Source organism: Trachemys scripta, chromosome 1 (genome assembly GCF_013100865.1).
Source record: "Trachemys scripta elegans isolate TJP31775 chromosome 1, CAS_Tse_1.0, whole genome shotgun sequence".
In the NCBI taxonomy this organism is placed as follows: domain Eukaryota; kingdom Metazoa; phylum Chordata; order Testudines; family Emydidae; genus Trachemys; species Trachemys scripta.
Window position 1 is genome coordinate 71,029,896 of NC_048298.1, and position 19,661 is coordinate 71,049,556.

General features: G+C 41.7%; 1 protein-coding gene across 1 annotated transcript in view; it reads left to right on the forward strand.

The window, feature by feature from the left end:
- PTPRQ (protein tyrosine phosphatase receptor type Q) overlaps positions 1 to 19,661 on the forward strand; it is a 205,334-nt gene that overhangs the window by 157,928 nt on the left and 27,745 nt on the right. The window contains exons 47-54 of the mRNA XM_034764828.1: positions 1,113 to 1,299; positions 7,798 to 8,042; positions 9,432 to 9,498; positions 10,189 to 10,347; positions 11,103 to 11,325; positions 11,854 to 11,927; positions 13,330 to 13,429; positions 14,327 to 14,455. Of these exons, the coding sequence (XP_034620719.1) occupies positions 1,113 to 1,299; positions 7,798 to 8,042; positions 9,432 to 9,498; positions 10,189 to 10,347; positions 11,103 to 11,325; positions 11,854 to 11,927; positions 13,330 to 13,429; positions 14,327 to 14,455 (1,184 nt within the window). The remainder of the gene's footprint in view (positions 1 to 1,112; positions 1,300 to 7,797; positions 8,043 to 9,431; positions 9,499 to 10,188; positions 10,348 to 11,102; positions 11,326 to 11,853; positions 11,928 to 13,329; positions 13,430 to 14,326; positions 14,456 to 19,661) is intronic.

Sequence of the window (19,661 nt, forward strand, 5' to 3'; positions counted from 1 at the left end):
TTGTTCACATTAGTACATTTACACACATGAGAAGTCCCATGGACCTCAGTGGGGCTATTTGTGGGTGTAATGATGACCTGTGGTTTGTGCCCACACAAGGGAGCAAAGGGCATAAGGCAGTCTTCTTATTTCTCTGCCCAAGCTACCCAAGTTGCAAGTCCCAATGCACAGGCGAGAACAGTCTCTGTGGAGTTGCTACTCCCCCTCCTGTACAGATGGGCATGGGCAGGAGTTGGTGGAGCCTTGACTCTTCCCCTTCAACATGTCAGCAGAGCTGACACAGAGAGGGAAGGAAGTTGCCACAGGCAGTGGGCTGGTGCACTTGCTTCCCTGCAAAGCAAGAGGAAATCTAGGAACAAATTGTGACTCTTTGAGTCACTGTTCAGTCCCTGGTCTGCTCCTTGAGCAGTCATCCTGTGCACTGCCCCTCACACAAGGCTCATGAGAACTCCATCTTCTGGATCTCCATCCGCAAACTGAATCAGGAACATACGGCTTTGCAGGATTGGGCTTTTGAAAATTGGCACTTATACAAGTGAAGCAGCATTTTGTTTAAATGTGCCTAATTGACTATCCAAATGTGGGGTTTGACCATCCTGCTAATGCAGCCACATTTGTCATTTGATTGAGTTTTTAGGCTAAGACAGGGTGTCTAGCTGCCCTGCCCTCGAAGGAGCCCTGGGAAAGAACTGTGGCTCTCTGAGCTCCTTTCTTGCTCACTAGGAGAAGTAACTTTAGTTTAGCCCTTTACTAGGTTCAGCTGAATTTCCTCTTCCACCAGCATAGCTTCCCAGGTCCATGTTCTACCCATCCCCTCCCCACAGGCTTGCTTGGTGGAGGAGGGCATCTGACATGCCATCCATTTCCTCTGCCCCCAGGCCTGGAGTTGTGATGAGGGGAATGATAATGTGGTTCCACATGGGTGGGGTGGGGGGGTGTTTCTTATTCTGCCTACTCCCTTGTGCTGCAATTCGGTCTTGTTAATTGGGGTCCTTGTATATTTCTGTGTGTATGTAGGTAATTATAAATAAAATACACTATATGAGTAGCATGATTTCATTGTTGTGAATTTAATGTACTCTTTTTGTGGTGTTTATTTATTTATTTAATAGGTAGATAGTGATGATTATAAAGCTTCATTCCTCAAGACAACTTACGAGGGTAAAACCCTGGAAATTTCAGATTTAAAATCATTCACAAGATATTCTGTAGTAGTCACTGCTTTTACAGGAGATGTAAATGCTGCACATATTGAAGGCAAGTCTAGTACTTCAGTAATTGTCTCCACATTTGAGGCAGGTGAGTGTTTTTTGTGTTTTTAACTTAAACATCACTGTTTTTTATTTTTGAAACCTATCCAGTAAAGAAAATGTAAATTCTGAATACCAGCTACACTTTCAATACATCTTTAGATTTTGCTCTCACAATAAAGATGTGTAAATTCCCCTTGATATTAAAGTGTGGTTGTAGACAACAAGTGACAGTAAAAATAAATGCTGCTAATACTTAGCACATATCATCCATCGATCTCAAAGTGCTTTACAGAGGTGGGTAATCATTATGCCTGTTTAACATTTGAGTAAGAGTGATGCACAGCTAAACAAGGAGGCCAGAGGGAGTCTGTAGTAGACAGAAATCAATCTAATGTCAAGGCAATACTGTACACTTTAAAGGGATACTCTGATTTAAGGAACAGACTGCCTCGGCAGACAAGCCATGGACCATGAAGATAGGTCTTTAAATTTCCAAATGTTCAGAGTCAACTTCTTGACTGTAACCTCACTTTTAAAAATACCTTGTTTCTTTTCTCAAGCATGTATGCTGTGTTTATTATGATCATTTATGTACTGTAAATGTCACAGTTCTTAATCTCTTCTTTTCTAATGAAGGGAAACCCATCAGGGCTGTCCAGGCTGAGGGGGGAGGGGAGAGGCAAGTAGGACAATTTGCCCCAGGCCCCACAGGGGCCCCCACGGGAATATAGTATTCTATAGTATTGCAACTTTTTTTTATGGAAGGGGCTCCCGAAATTGCTTTGCCCCGGGCCCCCTGAATCCTCTGGGCAGCCCTGAAACCCATATCGATGCATGGACCTATTTTGGACATTGTTGTGTTCTGATCAAATGAATGGTGCACTGTAGAACGCATGGTACAGTTAGCAATTATGTGCAAGAATCAAAAGGCTAATTTAAAGATTTACTTTTTTGTGATAATGCACCTACATGAATGATAGAATAATAGTCCAGGAATAAAAATTAGCGTGATTAGCTTCATAACAAGGCAAAGTGCTGCCGCTGGATTTTCATACTCAAGCTTTTTATGTGGTAACTGAGTGAGTTTAAGGCTTGGAGGAGGGCTAGCTGACAGGCTCAATCCAGAGAAGACTGAGTTGATATCTGTGGGCTGGGAAGCAAGCAGAGATTATATCTGACCCCTTGATTGAGGTGTGCTTGCCTTTGGTTAATAGAGTTCACAATTTGGGGTCATGTTAGATCCCTGGCTGCTCAGGAAGCATGAGTAGGCAAAACAACTTCTTTTCTATCTGTGTCTGGAAAGAGAGGTACAGCCTTTTCTTTTAGACAGAGCAGTTGGTTAAATGATCATTGCTTTTGCACCTTGAGAATAAACTACTTGAATAAATGTGTTTTATAAAGGGCTACCTTAGGATCATTGGGAAAGAGCATGATAAATGTGTTCTGAGATCTGCTTCTGCTACCAGTAAATTTCTGGATGGAATTTAAAGTGCTGGTTTCACTATAAAACACTAAGGCCTGGTCTACACTACAATCTTAAATTGACATAAACTGGGTTAAGTCAATCTAATAATGTATGTGTCAACCCTGCCGAGTCCTTTCCACCAATCTAAGTGGCCTGTAAAGTCGACTTCTGTACTCCACCTCCACGAGAGGCATAGTGCTTGATTCGACATCCATGGGTCGACATGGGGATAGTGTAGACTCTGCGTTGTGTAATTCGAATGGAGGGCACTTTCAACTCCACTGCATGTCAGCTAGGTACACACGAAACAGCCACTCCCCTGTTAAAGCCCCGAGAACATTTGAATTTTCATTACCTGTTTGCTTAATGTGGAGAGCTCACCAGCACAGCTGATCATGGGGACTCAAGGCTGCAAATTGGCCAGCATGGAGTACACGGGAGGTGGTGGATCTTATTGCTGTGTGGGGAGAAGAGTCTGCAGGCAGAGCTCTGATCCAGCAGAAGAAACGCTGACATCTATGCCAAGATTGTGCGGGGCATGGAGGAGAAGGGCTACACCAGGAACTCGCAGCAGTGCCATGTGAAAATAAAAGAGCTTCAGCAAGTGTACCAGAAGACAAGGGAGGCAAACAGTCATTCTGGTTCTGCCCCACAGACGTGCCACTTTTATGAGGAGCTGCATGCAATTCTCAGCGGCAACCCCACCACTACCCGAAAATACTTCATGGATACCTCTCAGGAGCCCTGGGCGACCGATAGCAACAACAAGGAGGACATTGTTGACAAGGAGGAGGAGGAGGATGTGAGGCAGGCAAGTGGAGGATCCATTCTCCCCGACAGCCAAGAACCGTTTTTAACCCCAGAGCCCATCCCCTCACAGGACCAGTTGGTGGCCGAGTGTGATGCTGGGGAAGGCACTTCTAGTGAGTACTCATTTCCAATCAAACTGGAGGGATTACATGCTATTATTTTTTATGTTTAATCTGAACGAAAAAGTAGGTGTAGTGGGTATCGGTGGCCATTCCAGCTATGCAGAGGGTGCTCTCTGAAAAAGACTGTTTATGTGCACGGGGATGGCCTGGGAATCCTCCATGGAGATCTCTAGGAAGCGTTCATGGAGGTACTCTGCAATCCTTTGCAGAAGGTTTCTGGGAAGGACTGCTTTATTTCATCCACCAAGGTGGGATACTTTCCTGTGCCACTCCACTATTAACTCTACTGGCATCATTGCAGAACACAGCATTACAGCATAAGGACTAGGTCTGCACCCAGACGCTTGCAGCATCTGCTCCCTTGCTGCCTCTGTTACCCTCAGGAGAGTGATATCACGTAGGGTCACCTAAGGAAAACAGGGGAAGTTTTCAATGCTAGCCCTTAAACTGCAAACAATTCAACAAGTAATCTGCCCCCCATTTGGTGAAATATGGATCACACAACCAGATTTTCCCAAATGGCCCATGGTTCTGGTTGGAAGGGATCACCATGTATTGCAAGCAGCATTGAAAAAATAAGGGGGGGGAGGTGGCGGTTTCCTGTTTGTCTCCCTTCCCCCCGACCCGGTGCCGCTTTTGTAACAAACAAACAATTTTGGGGACTTTACACTGGTGCCTGTCCTCAAGCACCATCCAGGTTGCTAGGAGAAAGGGGGCTTTTCTCAAGTTCCAACCTGTGATCCCAAGGATGTCTTCACAAAAGCAGCAGCATAAGACCCCTCACCGCATGCCTCGTGGCTTTACTCACCAGGGCTGGAGTGGCAAACCGACCCTTGTAATAGCCAGCGATTACATTGTGGCTTGCAGTGAAGTGTATTGAGGGGTGATTTTTTTATTTAAAAAATTAACCTTGCACCAGAAACAATGTATGCACTGTCAGTGCTACCCTTGTGCTTTGCATTCCTTGCAGCCGAAACCTTGTCTGTCAGCGCATCCTCCACACCGGGACACAGGCGCCGAATTTCTAATGTGCCGGGGTGTGCTCAACGCCTCGCTGTGCCCCAGACCCCGCCCTCATCTCACCCCTTCCTCCAAGGCCATGCCCCCCACCTCTTACCGGCCCCGCTCTACCTCCACCCCGCCTCTTCCCGTCCCCGCTCCATCCCCTCCCCCACAGAGCACCACGTCCTCGCTCCTCCCTCTCCCTCCCAAAGCCTCCTGCATGCCACAAAACAGCTGATTGCGGCAGGCAGGAGGTGTGGGGAGAGAGGGAGAGGTGCTGATCAGTGGGGCCTGCCAGTGGGTGGCAAACACTGGGGAGCTGCGAGGGAGCTGATAGGGGAGTTGCTGGTGGGTGCTCAGCACCCACCATTTTTTCCCCCTGGGTGCTCCAGCCCCAGAGAACCCATGGAGTCGGCACCGGGACAGAGACTTTCCCAGATTAGAAGGCAGAAAAAGAAGACTCAGGAGGACATGTTCAATGAGTTAATGAACGCCTCCGAGAGTGACAAGATGGATCTCAAAGCATGGAGGATTATACTGTCCGAGAACCTGGACATGGACACTGAGGACAGGAGAACATGCAGGGAACAAGAGTGTGCCATGCAGGAAAAGATTCTGCAGATTATGAAGGAGCAATCAGACATGTTGAGGCAGCTGGATGCTAGTCCCTCTGCAGCCTATGCTGAACCTACTACCTATCACCCAGTTCTACATCCTCCTCCCCTAAACGTCCTATGAGGCAGGGGAGAGGGGGAGTTCGGTATCCCTTGCACTCCACGCCAGGGGAGGGTACAAGGACCAGAAGGTGCCCATTCCCACACCTTTGCTTGTTACTGCAGTGCATCTGTAAGCAAGCTGTCCTTGTTTCTCCCCCCACAGTGTTATCAGCCCTTTTGCCCTAGGTTATCTTACTTTTCTTTGCTGTCTCTGTGTGTTTGTGTGCATAATAAAACTTAATGGATTGAGGAGAAAAGGCTCTTTATTCATTCAACACCCTGTGGTTGGTGCGGGTGGAGTTTACAGGGGAGAAAATGCAATGGAGGGGACAGTTTAGTAAGGAACACCACAGATAAGTGTCATATTACTCTGGCTCATTGCTGAAACTGGTTTTGAAAGCCTCACGGAGACCCAGAGCCCCTCAATGTGCTCTTCTTATTGCCCTGGTGTCTGGCTGCTCAAAACTGGCTGCAAGGTGATCTGCCTCAACCCCTCCACCCCAGAGGAAACTTTTCTCCCCTTGTTTCACAGATATTATGGAGCACACAGCAGGCAGCAATTACAATGGGGATTTTGTTTTCACTGGTGGTCACGTTCCACCACCATTCTACACTTGCTCAGCCTCTGGTTGAACCAGTCCTTACTGCTGTCCAGGCTGCCTGTGTATGGCTTCATGAGCCATGGGAGCAAGGGATAGTCTGGATCACGATTGGCATTTCAACATCACCAATGGTTATTTTGCAGTCTGGAAAGAAAATCCCTGCTTGCAGCTTTCTGAACAGACTGTGTTCCTAAAGATGCATGCACCTTTCCCAACCAGCCCACATTGATGTCAGCGAAATGGCCCCTGTGATCCACCAGTGCTTGCAACATCATTGAGAAGTACCCCTTTCGGTTTATGTACTCTTTGGCAAGGTGGTCTGGTGCCAAGATAGGGATATGTGTTCTGTCTATCGCCCCACTTCAGTTAGGGTACCCCATCGCAGCAAAACCATCCACTATGTCCTGCATGTTGCCCAGAGTCACTATCCTTCTTAGCAGAAATCTGTTAATGGCCCTGCAAACTTGGATCACAACAGATCCCACGGTAGATTTACCCACTCTAAATTGATGCCCCACTGACCGGTAGCAGTGTGGCATTGCAAGTTTCCACAGAACTATCGCCACTTGCTTCTCCACTGTCAGAGCAGCTCTAATTTTAGTATTGCTGCACTTTGGGGGTGGGGAAAGTTTTTCACACAGTTCCTGGAAAGTGACCTTACGCAGTCTAGTTCTGCAGCCACTGCTCGTCATCCCATAGCCAGACCCAGAAATGACACTCAATTGTGTCAAAGTGATGCGTGATTGTCACCAGCAACTGCGAATTGCTCCACTCTGACTTCCAGCAGGGCTGCTAGCGTGGCATCACATTGTTTCACATGGCGGCTCCTGTATCAGCTGTGTAAATACTACAGGATAAGGCGTGAGGTGTTTGTAATGCTCACAACAACAGTGTGCAGCTGAGCGGGGTCCATGCTTATCTTGCCATGGCATCTGCGTGGGTGACCCAGGCTTACAAAAAAAGGCTTGGTTTGTTTGCTGTTGATTTCAGAAAGGGAGGGACAGAGGGAGGGAGGTAAGTGCATCATGGAAGGCTAATGCCATGTTCCCATAACCATCCGTGCTAATGTTTTGGTCCCATAAGGCATTGCAAACCCAGCCCAAAATTTCACTTGGCTACATGCACTGTGGGATAGCTACCCACAGTACAGTGCTCCGTGCAAGCCCACTAGAGAGGATGCACTCTTCCGACACAATGAGCTAGTGTGAACACACAAGATCGACTTGCTTAAATCAGAGGCTCAGTGTCGACATAAAGTCGGCTTAACTTTGTAGTGTCAACATGGCCTATGTACTGTATGTTTGGGCATCAGTTAATGGAAAGACTGCTCCTCTCCTTGGGCAATGCTGTGTCAGCTCTGAGCAGCGGAGGCTCTTGATATAACAGTCCCCTTGTTTAAAAGTAATGAGGGTGGTTGGTGCTGGCAGAGTGTTTTTAGAAAGGGATCCCCAACTCTGACACCTCTCCCCATGGTCTAACAAAACAAGGATTTGTTACATTCAGAGCATACTTCAAGGCTGATGCTTTCCATGGGGCTTTCCAGGAAGCAGTGGATTTAGAGATGAGGGTGGTTACTTATGATCTGATGCTAATTATGCTGGGCTTCTAATCATTATGTTTGCTATTTGTGAGATTAATATTATAATATTTGCACAGGCACTTAGTGGTTAGGATAATAGTTTTTAATTAACAAATTAAATAGCAGTGATATAATCCTGGTGTCCAAAAGATTATTTTTTCTTAAACCTTTCTGTATTTTAATCTATAAATAAATAATAACAGTAATAAATTCCAATTCAAAGTGAATTTCTAAAATATTTCCTTTAGTGCCTAAAGACCCACCTAACAACGTAACATTTCAGAAGATACCAGATGAAGTAACAAAATTCCAAGTGACGTTTGTGCCATCATCTGAACCCAATGGAAATATTCAAGTATATCAAGCCATGATTTACAAAGAAGATGACCCTGCTGTTGTCCAGATTCATAATCTAAGTGTCATTGACAAAACAAATAAATCGGTCACTGCAGTGATAGAGGGGCTAAAAGGAGGACATACGTATAATGTCATTGTAAGGTTTAATACAATTTTCTGTCTTTGATGTCAACAGATTTGCCTAATTAAGGAGTGCAGGCCTAAGCCCAGAATATGGTTTTGTTCCCTGGCATTGTAACCAAGGGTATAAAGTGCATGGGGAAAATCAGTAGTAAATGAAGACACTTAGCATCTCACTGGTGGTAGCTAGCACCTTGTAGGACTAGACCCTAGATCACCAGGCCAGTTTTTGGCACATCACTTTCAACTACAACATTTTGTTCTATCTTTTGATACCCAAGGTCTTCTTCTGTTTTGTATTGTTTTTTGTTTCAGCCTCAAGGCCCAATCCTACAAGCAATAACTACAGATGAATCTTGATTACTGCTTGTAGTCCCACCATTAAAGCAATCAGGGATTAGGACAGGAGGGGAGGAGAAGCAAGAGTAAAAATCCTCCTGGAAATAATTGTTCGGAGATTGGATTTGTTTCCCCACCCCCTTTGTTTTAACTCTGTTACACCAGGGACTGAAATATTGTTTTCCTTGGGATTTTAGAGATGAGTGTAGTGAATGGCATAAAGAATGACCTAGGAAGGTACTGGAGAGAGTCCCTCTGGAAATTATTATTATTATTTTTTAGAGTAAATCTACTCCGTTTCTGATTTCACCAATATCAAAGGAGTTTGGAAGAATAAACAAATTAGGCCAAATTCTTCTTTCAGTTGCACTGGTGTAAATCCAAAGAATCTCAGGTATAACTGAAGGCAGGATTTGGTCCACTGGTATGTAGTTTAAAAAAATGTAGGATAATCAGATAATAGTATCCAATTTACTTTTGTATATTGTCTTTCATACAAAAGTACTACAAAATGCTCCACGAATGCTTTCACGCTTTACACGCAGATAGAATTATTTTAATCATAATTTATCATACAGTCAGCATCTATATATGCAGAGGGACAGGAGTCAGGAGGGATATAAAGACCATGTTACAGGAGAGAAACTAAGAGGCTCAGGGAATTGGATTTCATGATAGGCTAGGAAAATGAGATAAGTCTTGAATTTGGATTTCAAGAGAGTCAGGGAATGAGTTAGAGGTAGAGAGACATGTTAGTGTAATAGTGTGTTCCCGAGAGTACAAGGGAATGGATCTAGAGATAAATTAGTAGGGAAATTTTAATACATATTTTAAATAATGTTGCTCCATATATACATAAATTAAGGTTCTAGTTCCATCTTGAATTAGAAAAACATGAATGACAATCTCAAGGTTTATGGTATCATTGAAACCCTTCTGTCTTGTCATGTTATGTATATATAAAATTGCAGGATTTATTATTCCTTTAAAAAGTATATATTTAGCTTTTGCTGATTTAAGTTTAACACAAATGTTCAATAAAATAAAGTGTTCATTTCTTTTTAAGGTGTATGCAATAAATGGTGCTGGTGCAGGGCCAAAAATCCAACTAAAAATAACTATGGATATTAAAGGTATGTATAATAAAATGCTTTTTTGCTGAGATCTCTATAAGCTTCAAAGAAATTACTGTAAATTTGTGCATATATATGTGTGTCCCTCCTGTCCATTGTCTAGCAGAATGAGCATAAGGCTGAGAGCCTTGAATGCCTGAGTTCTATTCCTGCCTCTGCTACAGATTAATGATATTTGGTACTTATATAGGACCTTGCTGATATTGAATTGTACCATACACCATAATTAGCACCAATAAAACAGTGGGAGAACTTATGGAATAAGGTACTACTCAATGTGAAAAAGGTTATCAGAATTTACCATTTTACAAATATTTAGTTATCTCTCACCATGACATTTAGAAATAGAGTATAGAACCATATGTACTTATACCATACTACATCCATGAGAAGCAAATAAAATCATTGTCCCCATTTCACAGATAGAAAAACTGAGGCTCAGATTTTTTTTTTAAATGGTGTTCTTTCTTTGTCAAACCAGTCACTTGGACTCTGATCCTGCAAAGGGGGAAATCTGTGAGGGCAGACTCTCACCCTCTCAAGGAGCCCATTGCAGGATTGAGGCCTTAATTAGGACATTAAGCTGTCCACCAAAATGTCCCAAATAAGAGGATTACATGCTTGAACTAAGTGATTTTAATTAATAAATTAGAAAGCAAAACATTTTGGCTTGTCTTTGTTTAAAAACAGAACCACCAAGACCTAATAAGAAACCAACACCAGTTTTTGATACTAGCGGGACACTACTTGTTACTGCTACAACAATTACTATCAGAATGCCAGTATGCTACTATAATGATGATCATGGACCTATCAAGAAGATACAAGTTCTTGTTGCAGAAGCAGGAGGTAGAGAAAGCTATTATGTTCTTTTGCTAATTGTTCATACTTTTTAGTTTCTTGCATTTGACCTATTACTCTTTTCCCTTATTGCCTTTATTGGGTGATGCAGAATTAATGTTGGGAGACATTTGACCAGTTACTGTAGCAATAACTACAGGAGTCATTCATGTGATACCTCTGTGCTACCATTCCTTGCTCCAAAGCTGAAGCATTATCTATGTGCTGTAAACTGGATTCAGGGAACCTGCCCAAGGCATTCACCCTTTTCAGCTGACAAATAGTGCTGTTGGTGGTTGAAGTCGCCCGTACACTATTTTTCATTATCTTTTTCAGGGTTTATCCGTTTTCTTTGTTCATGATTTTCTTTAAAAAATAACTCATGCGGTATCTGTGAAATTAAAATATCTGAAAGTTCCATTTAGCAGATTTTCCTTCTGTAGCCATTTTGTTGCTGTTAGAAGAATGCAACCATGATAACATTACTGTTTTACTGCAGGAATGAGTCATGTAAATTTCTTTTGTGCCGTACGGGTCAAATTCTGAACTGATGAGCTTTTGCTAATGAATATTTGCTCATATGAGCAGTCCCATGGGTCTAGTGTATACCATTCATACTTTTGAAAAATGGTCACTTATTGAGGTGTTTAAATGGGAGCTATTGGGTGCTAAGCACTTCTGAAAATAGAACCATTGGTTTACCTTCTTTAACTGCAATCTGTTTAGGATATAAATGATTTATAATTAATTTCTTCTGACAATAGTTCAGCAAGATGGAAATGTTACTAAGTGGTATGATGCCTACTTCAAAAAACCCAGGCCATATTTCACAAATGAAGGCTTTCCAAACCCACCCTGTACAGAAGGAAAGGAAGGACTGAGTGGCAAAGAAGATATGTATGTTATAGGTGCTGATACTACATGCATGATACCTGGGAGTGAAGATAAAATCTGCAACGGCCCCCTAAAGCCAAGAAAGCAGTACTTGTAAGTATACGATTCAAGTTCTATGTCAATGTTTGAGCAATAAAAATGTTTAAACAAAAATATGCATTTATATGAGTGACGATCAGACAAAATGCAAAGGTAATATATTTTTAAAGCCCATTTAAGAAAAGGCGAGGTCTAATGTGATTTCACAAGACTTCACAAGCAAACATAGGTACACTGGGACTTTCTGTATGAAGTGGTTTTAAATCTTCATATACTTAATTTTTTTTTTTACTGGACTGTAAATATGAGAGAACTGACAGGTAGTTTTTTTTGTTTTAGTAACATAAGATTGTCCTTCCTGAATTCAGCAAGTCTAAATGCAAGATTAAGTACTATCCATTTCATGCATCTACAGTATACTTTTAACATGCTGACATTAGGATTCTTAAATTATATGGTGTATACTGATTGCATGTAATTTTCCCCCAAAATGAAGAATAATTACTAGTTCTTCACTGAATGAATGATTTTAAAACTTGTATGTAAATATTTGATTCCTGACTTTACTTAATTATTTTACAGATTTAAGTTCAGAGCAACAAATGTTAAAGGCCAGTTTACAGATTCAGACTATTCTGACCCTGTCAAAACTTTAGGTAAGGAGAAATTAATTTATTAAAGACATTTTAATATTTCAAAAGCATCTTATAAGTTATGAAATTGCTCCCTCTCCTTTTTACCAGATCATTCTCTTTTAAGTTAATAACTACAACTTTTGGTGGGCCTAGCTTAACCTCAAGAGTGCACAGTCTCGAAATCCATTCCTCCCACAGGATGCCCTGCAAAGCCGGGCCACTGCATGTTCTTCACGAGTCTCAGCTGTGATCCATTCCTTCCGCTGGCAGCCATCCTATGGACATGATCCCTTGACCCTTCAGGTTCAAACAATCAATCGTAAACTGGCTGGCAAGGTTCTGCTTAAACCAGTGGTGTTCTAACGTAGAACCTAGACAATTCTGGATATCACTAACCAATGGCATAATTGTTGTTGGAACCCCAAACTGCACATAGCTGCTGCAGCAGCTGCACTGATCCTGAGGGAGTGAGATTCAAACTTCTTTGGGCAGATCCCTTGAAATTGATAGGTTTCTTTAACAAAACAGTAACCCGATACTTAGGAAACTATCATCCTCAAGAAATTTTTAATAAACAATGGTGTCTATTTAACATTCAGTGAATGCCTTAATATTGTGTATCTAAGACCACTAATATCTGGGAATTTTCATATAAAGTGTTGCTGGGCTAGTTTCAAATATTCCACAAGCCACATCCTCTCTGGGTGTAAATTGATGTGGCTTCATTGCCATAAATGCCTCCTATTTTACTAAGTCTTCAGAATGAAATACCTGGAACTCGATTTTCTTTGAGAGGCCCATGGGATGAAGGCAGAGGGACCACGAAGCTCAGTGAGATTGGTCTCACCAAGTTTCTAGGTAATCAATAGGTTGGGAAGGTTTGTAGAGTAGACAAGGAGAGCTGCTTCCCAGTCTCATGGATCCTGGGGCTCCACAGGTAAGGGAAGGCCTATCCCCATGAAAGCGGAGTGTTTCCATGGGGAAGACAGAACAGACTCATCCATGCTACTTTACTGGCCTACCCTTTAAGCATGGCCTTGTGCAGTGATCTATTGTGTTGCCACAAGGTGCATGGTGGCAGCTACAGAGGAGGATCCAGCAGGAGTTAATGCCTCTTGGGTTTACATGGTTTCAGCCGCTGGTGAGGTTGCAGCTGGTCCTCTGCTCAACCCACTCTTGGTCCCACTTCTAAAATCCTGTGATGTCCAGCCACTGCTGAGCTTTGGCAGAAGAGCTCCTACTCACTGCCAGGAAAAAGGGAGCACAGGGCTCCCTCATCCAACTCTGCCTCCTCCCACCCTCACCCAAGAAATGTGCCGGTTTTGATTCCCTTTTGTTTGCAAAAGTAGTCAAAGGACAGTCCAGTCTTCAGATATTTGTTCTTCAAATGTTCAATCCCAGTATTGCCCACTTTCTGTTGCAGGTGAGGGACTGTCAGAAAGAGCTGTAGAAATAATACTTGCAGTTACTTTGTGTATACTTTCCATAATTCTTCTTGTGGTGGCTATCTATGCTTTTGCAAGGTAAGACTTCTTTGTATATAAAATACTACACATTATTTTTAATCTGTATGCAAATATGTCTTTAAATATAGAAGAAATAAATCCTATACATAGAACCATATGCAACCAGCCTGATACCTTAAATTATGTTGCATTTTAATACCATTTTTTATCATATAGAAACTTACTATCATCCATTACAGAGGGTGAGCAGCTTGATTTGAAGTCAGCCAGTCAAAGTCTGTTCTCAGTGACACTGGTGAAATTCCAGAGTAGCTCCATTGAAGTGAATGGAGCTAGTCTGAAATTACATCTGTATTTGAGAAATCAGAAATCTGATGCTAGGTGAGGTAACCTATAGCATGCATAGATGCCTAGTTGAAGAAGTAGGCAAACTGCTGCATGAATGATATTCATTCGCTCACTAGCCACAGGTGCTATGCTGCCACTGCTAGTTCACTAGGGCTTTGAAGGAAAATAAGAAATGGAGGTCAAGAGTTTACACAGGAGTTAAGTATAAGGGCTTGATTCTCTTTTCACACACATTTTACACTAGTATAACTCCATTGTATTCAGTTGAATTACTTCTGATTTATACTAGTGAAAATGAGAGGAAAATCAGGTCCAAGTAGTAATAATTTCTGGGGCAAACTTTCTCCATTGTCAGAATTTTGCCAGTAAAATGGGGCTAAAATGCATGCTGACAAAAATGTTCAAAGAGATGGGTAAAATGTTACTGGTTTTGCTGTTATCATCACAGAATGAAAAATGGAAGTATCGTTTTTTTAGAGCTTCTCTACTCCTAGTTCTATGAAAGGCTGAATCTATCCTTCTATCCTGCTAATTCACATGTAATTAATAAATCATTTGAATATTCTTTTTCATTCACTCTCAACTTTGTTATGATCTTTGGTTTAGAATCCGACAAAAGCAAAAAGAGGGAGGCACCTACTCCCCGCGGGATGCAGAAATTATTGACACTAAATTCAAGCTGGATCAGTTGATCACAGTGGCAGACCTGGAACTGAAGGATGAGAGATTTACTCGGTAAGAATACTCCTTAGGCGAAGCAGTAGTCTGTAGCCATGACCCCTTTCTGACCTTTGCTTGTTTGGAAGTGTTTGTGGTGTTCTTATTTACACAGGCCACTAAGATCCTCTTTCAAAGGATGCCCTCCATCCTCCATACACTGCTGACTAGTGTGTAGAATATTACTTAATCTTCACATCTTTTATAATAAGATAAAGATCTAAGTTACAATAAGATAAAGCTCTAAGTGCAAATCATCCTTTAATTCGTATGGCAAAAGGCGCTGCATTTTTTAAACATAGTAAATTGTTCAGTATTTTGATGGCTCGCTATTTTCTGTGGATTGCAAACTTATAAACATCCCAAAAGATCCAAACCCTTAAACCGTGTCTTTTTCAGCTCAATCAGTAACAACATAGTCATTGTTTAATTGACATTTAGAAAATGTTTTAGCACAAGGGGACCTATTTTGCAGCTGAGTTTCTCTGGAACATGAAAACACTCTGGCCACACCCATACACCCAGGCCCTGGAGAAACGTGTGGTAGCCTTAGGCCACTCAGCTGGCCAGATTTCCTGGGTTTTCACAGAGTGACAGAGACTCTTGCCCCATGTATTGTTTGGAAGGGAAGCTGTACTGTGTTCCTTTTGGTAGTCAGAAATTGCCACATTATTCCACGGATAGATATCATGAAAATTCTAAACAGTGGGCTATGACTGAATTAGCAAATGATGGATAAATATTATTGACATGGCTGTATTTTCCCTACTCTGTCACACAGCACATAGAATAGGAAGCACTGTGGCAGGCAATCTCCTTAAAGAAAGATTACTTTGCCCTAGGAGTTAAGCACCCTACTGTTGCAGACTATGGGTAGCTTGAAGAAGCCTGTAACTATTGACCTGTTTGTTTTGAATGTTTTATGGCTATGTGTATGGTGCAGAAAAGGATTATTGCATTATAAAGCTGTTCAAATGTGTGCATTTAAGAGTGGCCACTTACAGCACATGGTCAAACATACTGAGAATCCTCTGGTGCAAATGAATGCAATGCATCCTGTGTGGACATTGTGCCACATTTTGTTTAGATAATATAATCTAATACCCATTAACAGTAATGGAGATGTTCACTTTCAACCAACAGACACAATCCTTTGAACCTTTGTAGCTGTAAACCAGATAAATGTCCCTGTCCATTAACTTGAGAAGTTTCCTATGGCGTATACATTTGAAAATTGCTAGCAAAATAGAACAATATCATTTTTCTTTGTGTACTAAATTATTAATGGATTTTACTTCCAGATACTCCTCATTTTTCTTTAGACGCAAGGAGATATTTGTCATCCAGTAAGTTATTGAACTGTTGACGAGAGCTGGTGTGATTTCCATAATGTTGTGTAACTTGTGTGCTACTATACTTTGTTGATCTTTGTCCAAAGTAAATAATTTTCCAAAGTGCGTTCTTGGTAATGAAAATGAAATTAGTATTAGCAACTTATATTATTATATGGTAATACTAATGACAAATGATTGTATTTGTCAACATGTCATCTTTGATCTCAGTGATTAATGTTAAGACACTATAATTCTGCAACTATTTTAAAACAAAGGAGAGCTATTTTTAACAGAAATTATGTCAGGCTCACCTCAGCAGACATACAAAAAGTAGACAGCACAATTAGAGTGCAGGTACCAATTGGAGTTCAAAACTGGGCCTTACACTTTTCTTCAAGAGTTAGAATTTGCATATTCAGGAGAAATCCTTTTGTTTCTCCTCAGCTGCCTGTTGTACTGTCCATGCTACCAGAAAGCATCCCATTAAGATCTCAGCAAAAATTCCAGGGGGGTCAAATCCCATGTTACATGGGAGAATTCCACTTTACCACTGCTCTGTCTAAATTATGACCAGTTTGGATTTATACAACATCAATCCCTGCAGGTTAGGCTACAAAATTGTAATATTTCACATTTATGTGCAGTTTGTTAAGTGATTTATACACAGCAAGGACTTTACTGAGCAGTAATTCAGCAGTTTTAGTTACCCTACCAATTACTTTACTTTGAGGCACTTTCACTTTCTGGCTCTGATATAATAAGAGTGATATGGAATGTAAAGGTGTCATGTTAGCATGTTAAATTCTTATGCTACATGCTGATGATTACACTGAAACCATCACAAATGAATTGCACGTTCAAAATATAGAACTACTTCCTATTTCTGCATTTCCTCACTGTCATGAGTTGGTTGAATTATTACATGCATAGAGTCAATTGCCCAGCCACAGCTTTTCAAATAGTGAGGGAATACTTAGCAAGTTACTGCCAGATTCTAGATCATCTGTGCCATCTAAGCAGCATAAATGAGCCTGTTTGGGGAAGGAATCTGTCCATATGTATCATTTCCTGCTTATCCTATATCATGTGAAGCACTAAAAACAATGTTCTGTAACTGGCTAGCTTAGTATCCCCTCACCATGGGGGAAATTTTAGTTGAGGTACAGCCAGTTCCTGCATCAACCACCTATCCCCACTCTTCCCTCCCCCACATTTCTGTGTAGGGGTGTGTTGCACAACACAGTGCTCTGCCATTCGTCAGCTGGCTTACCATACATCATTTGATGTAAGTTAGCATAGAAGATTATTTGGCTCAGATAGTCAGGAACATGCAGAACAGGTCCACATAATAAGTAGGACAGGGTGGGAAGTGGTTTTCCCATCTTGTGAAAATTTCCAAGATTTCAAAACTTTTTCCCACACAGAATTGGGCCAAAAAGTCAAAATCTCAAAAAAAAATTGTGAACCAACAAACTGAAAAAAAAAATTGGTTTTGGCAAATCAAAGTATTTCATTTCATTTTCAACCTTTTCAAAAACATTTTTATATTAATTAAGTTACATTTCATAACAAAGTTGTTTCAAACAAATAAAAAAACAAAGAAAAAAAACCCAAACCTTTTCAACAAGCAGTTTAGGTTTAGACGAATAAACATTTTTCAGAAAAAAAAGTTGCCTCAGAAAAGTTCCCGACTAGCTCTAACACCAACTCACTAATATCTGATACATATGTGCCAGATTCTTGCAACTTGCTGGAAGGGAATAATTGCTAAAATACTAACATGAGAGAGTAGTGGAGACACGTTAATCTCCTTAGGTGATATGAGACAGACAAGAACTGAACAGATCAAGGATTGTTTAAATCAAATCAAGCCCATCTATCTAGGTAGAAATATGGAATGGATTCACCAAGCACATGTACACCTGTGATTATATCAATTCCTATTTATTGCAGCCTCTCACAACCTGGCCCAATCCACTTATCTGGATGAATACCAATCTGCTGTGAGTGGAACCAACCTCCAGATCCTATGTGCTTTTAAACCCCATGGGTCTGGCTAGTGACTGGTCATTGTTCATAGCTCTGGGTCTGACACCCTACTTGGGCAGTGGGACTCTCTAGTCCAGCTGCCTTAGACCCCAAAACGAGTGTCACAGTCCTCCTGAGCCCCCAGTTGCTTATACACATTCCCTCAGTGTTCCACTTTATTGTGGGTGCTTTGAACTTCTTGATTAACCCCTTCAGGGACAACATGGCAGGCAAGCAAGGAATGCAGACTTAGCAAAGGAATTTCATAACCACAGGCATTTTACTCTTGGAAGCACTTGAAGTCCCACTTAAATATAATCTCTGACCCTTTTGGTCATTTATCCAGGCTGAGAAACTTCAGCCCAGCTCCCATCCAAACTCCTGTGTAGAGAGTTCATTGTTCTTGTGGATGGATTTGGTAGTGGAGCGACATTTAGAGTTGATGGCACTCAATTTCTCTGTACCGGCTTCTCAGGAGGAGCCCAAGGAACAAAATGACATTCACAAACAAGATGGCATTTACAATTTGACACAGACATATCCCCAATTTATCACACAGACCATGTAGCATTTTCTCATAATCAACACTGTCATGATCTACAGTCCAGTTAAAGGGACAGATTCTCTCTTCATTTACAGTCCCTTCACATGTCTGTGATGCAAAGGGGCTGTAAACCTGGTGAAAATGGGCCTTAGGGAATACTACCATCCCTTGCACCTCCTGGCATAGAGGTATGCCAGATATTTTCTGAGGAAAGGAGAGGACATGGCCTGAGAATATTGTGCTGTAGCTATTCTTGGTTGCAGAAGGGCCCTGAGGGTCTGTTACAACTGAGTGTAAATTATAGTACCCATGAGGCACAGTCAAGAATAGAGTAGATCCAGAGATAGCTTTAAGCCACCATTGTCCCATCCTTACTCTTCCATTTCTGCACGGGAACAGAGAAGCTGGCCTACAAAGAATTATTTTATTTGTTTACCATAAAGATACAATATTACTGGTTCTGGCAGTATTCTCCATTATACAAGTAGGGATTACCTACTTAAACTAATAAAATCTTGTTTATCTACCAGTAAAAAGATTAAAAACAAAATATTTTAACTGCACTCACCGTCCATGCAAACCATATGTAAGAGGAGGGTGAGCATCAGGGCTATAAGATCTGCTGAGGCATCCACTGAAAGTACTGTATGAACATTGCACATTCAAAGGATGTTCTACCCAACAGTGCCTCATATGATAGCTACCTTATGTGTGGCAGCCACCTTGCCACAACTGACATTAGCACACAACTCACACAGAATGATCTAGACACTACAAATATGCAACAAAAGGCCATTTCTCCACTCACAAAGTACCTGGCTGACATTTACCCAGACAGTTTGGATTGACAGGAGTAGGTTATGGTTTTAAGTCCCTGTCTGCACTGATGTGTGCATAAGACAGGAGGGTCTTCATATTAGCAGCACTTCCTGGATGCATTGTGCCTGAGGCAGATATAATGCTTTGTGATGTGATGGGGGGACATACATACAACAGCAGCATCTGTCATATCCTTTAAAAGGTAGGGAGCACACTCTCCCTTTCCCCATGCCAGCCGAGCTCTTCTGTGGATGGGGTTGAGGGGAAAAGGGCAGGGTGCTATCATTGCCCCTGCATACCCCCTATAAAGGTTCTAGTGCAAGTGTCAGTGCTACATTCCCTCAGTTTAGTGAACCAAGGACCAAGATTTTGCCCGACCACTGTGCAGTTGAAGGGAATGGGCCTGGTATCCTCTCCCTATCGCCCTTGATCACTCGTGAAGGGTTAAGCCCTATGTAGGTCTCAATTAACTTGTTAAAAATTAGTTCCTCAGTTATTC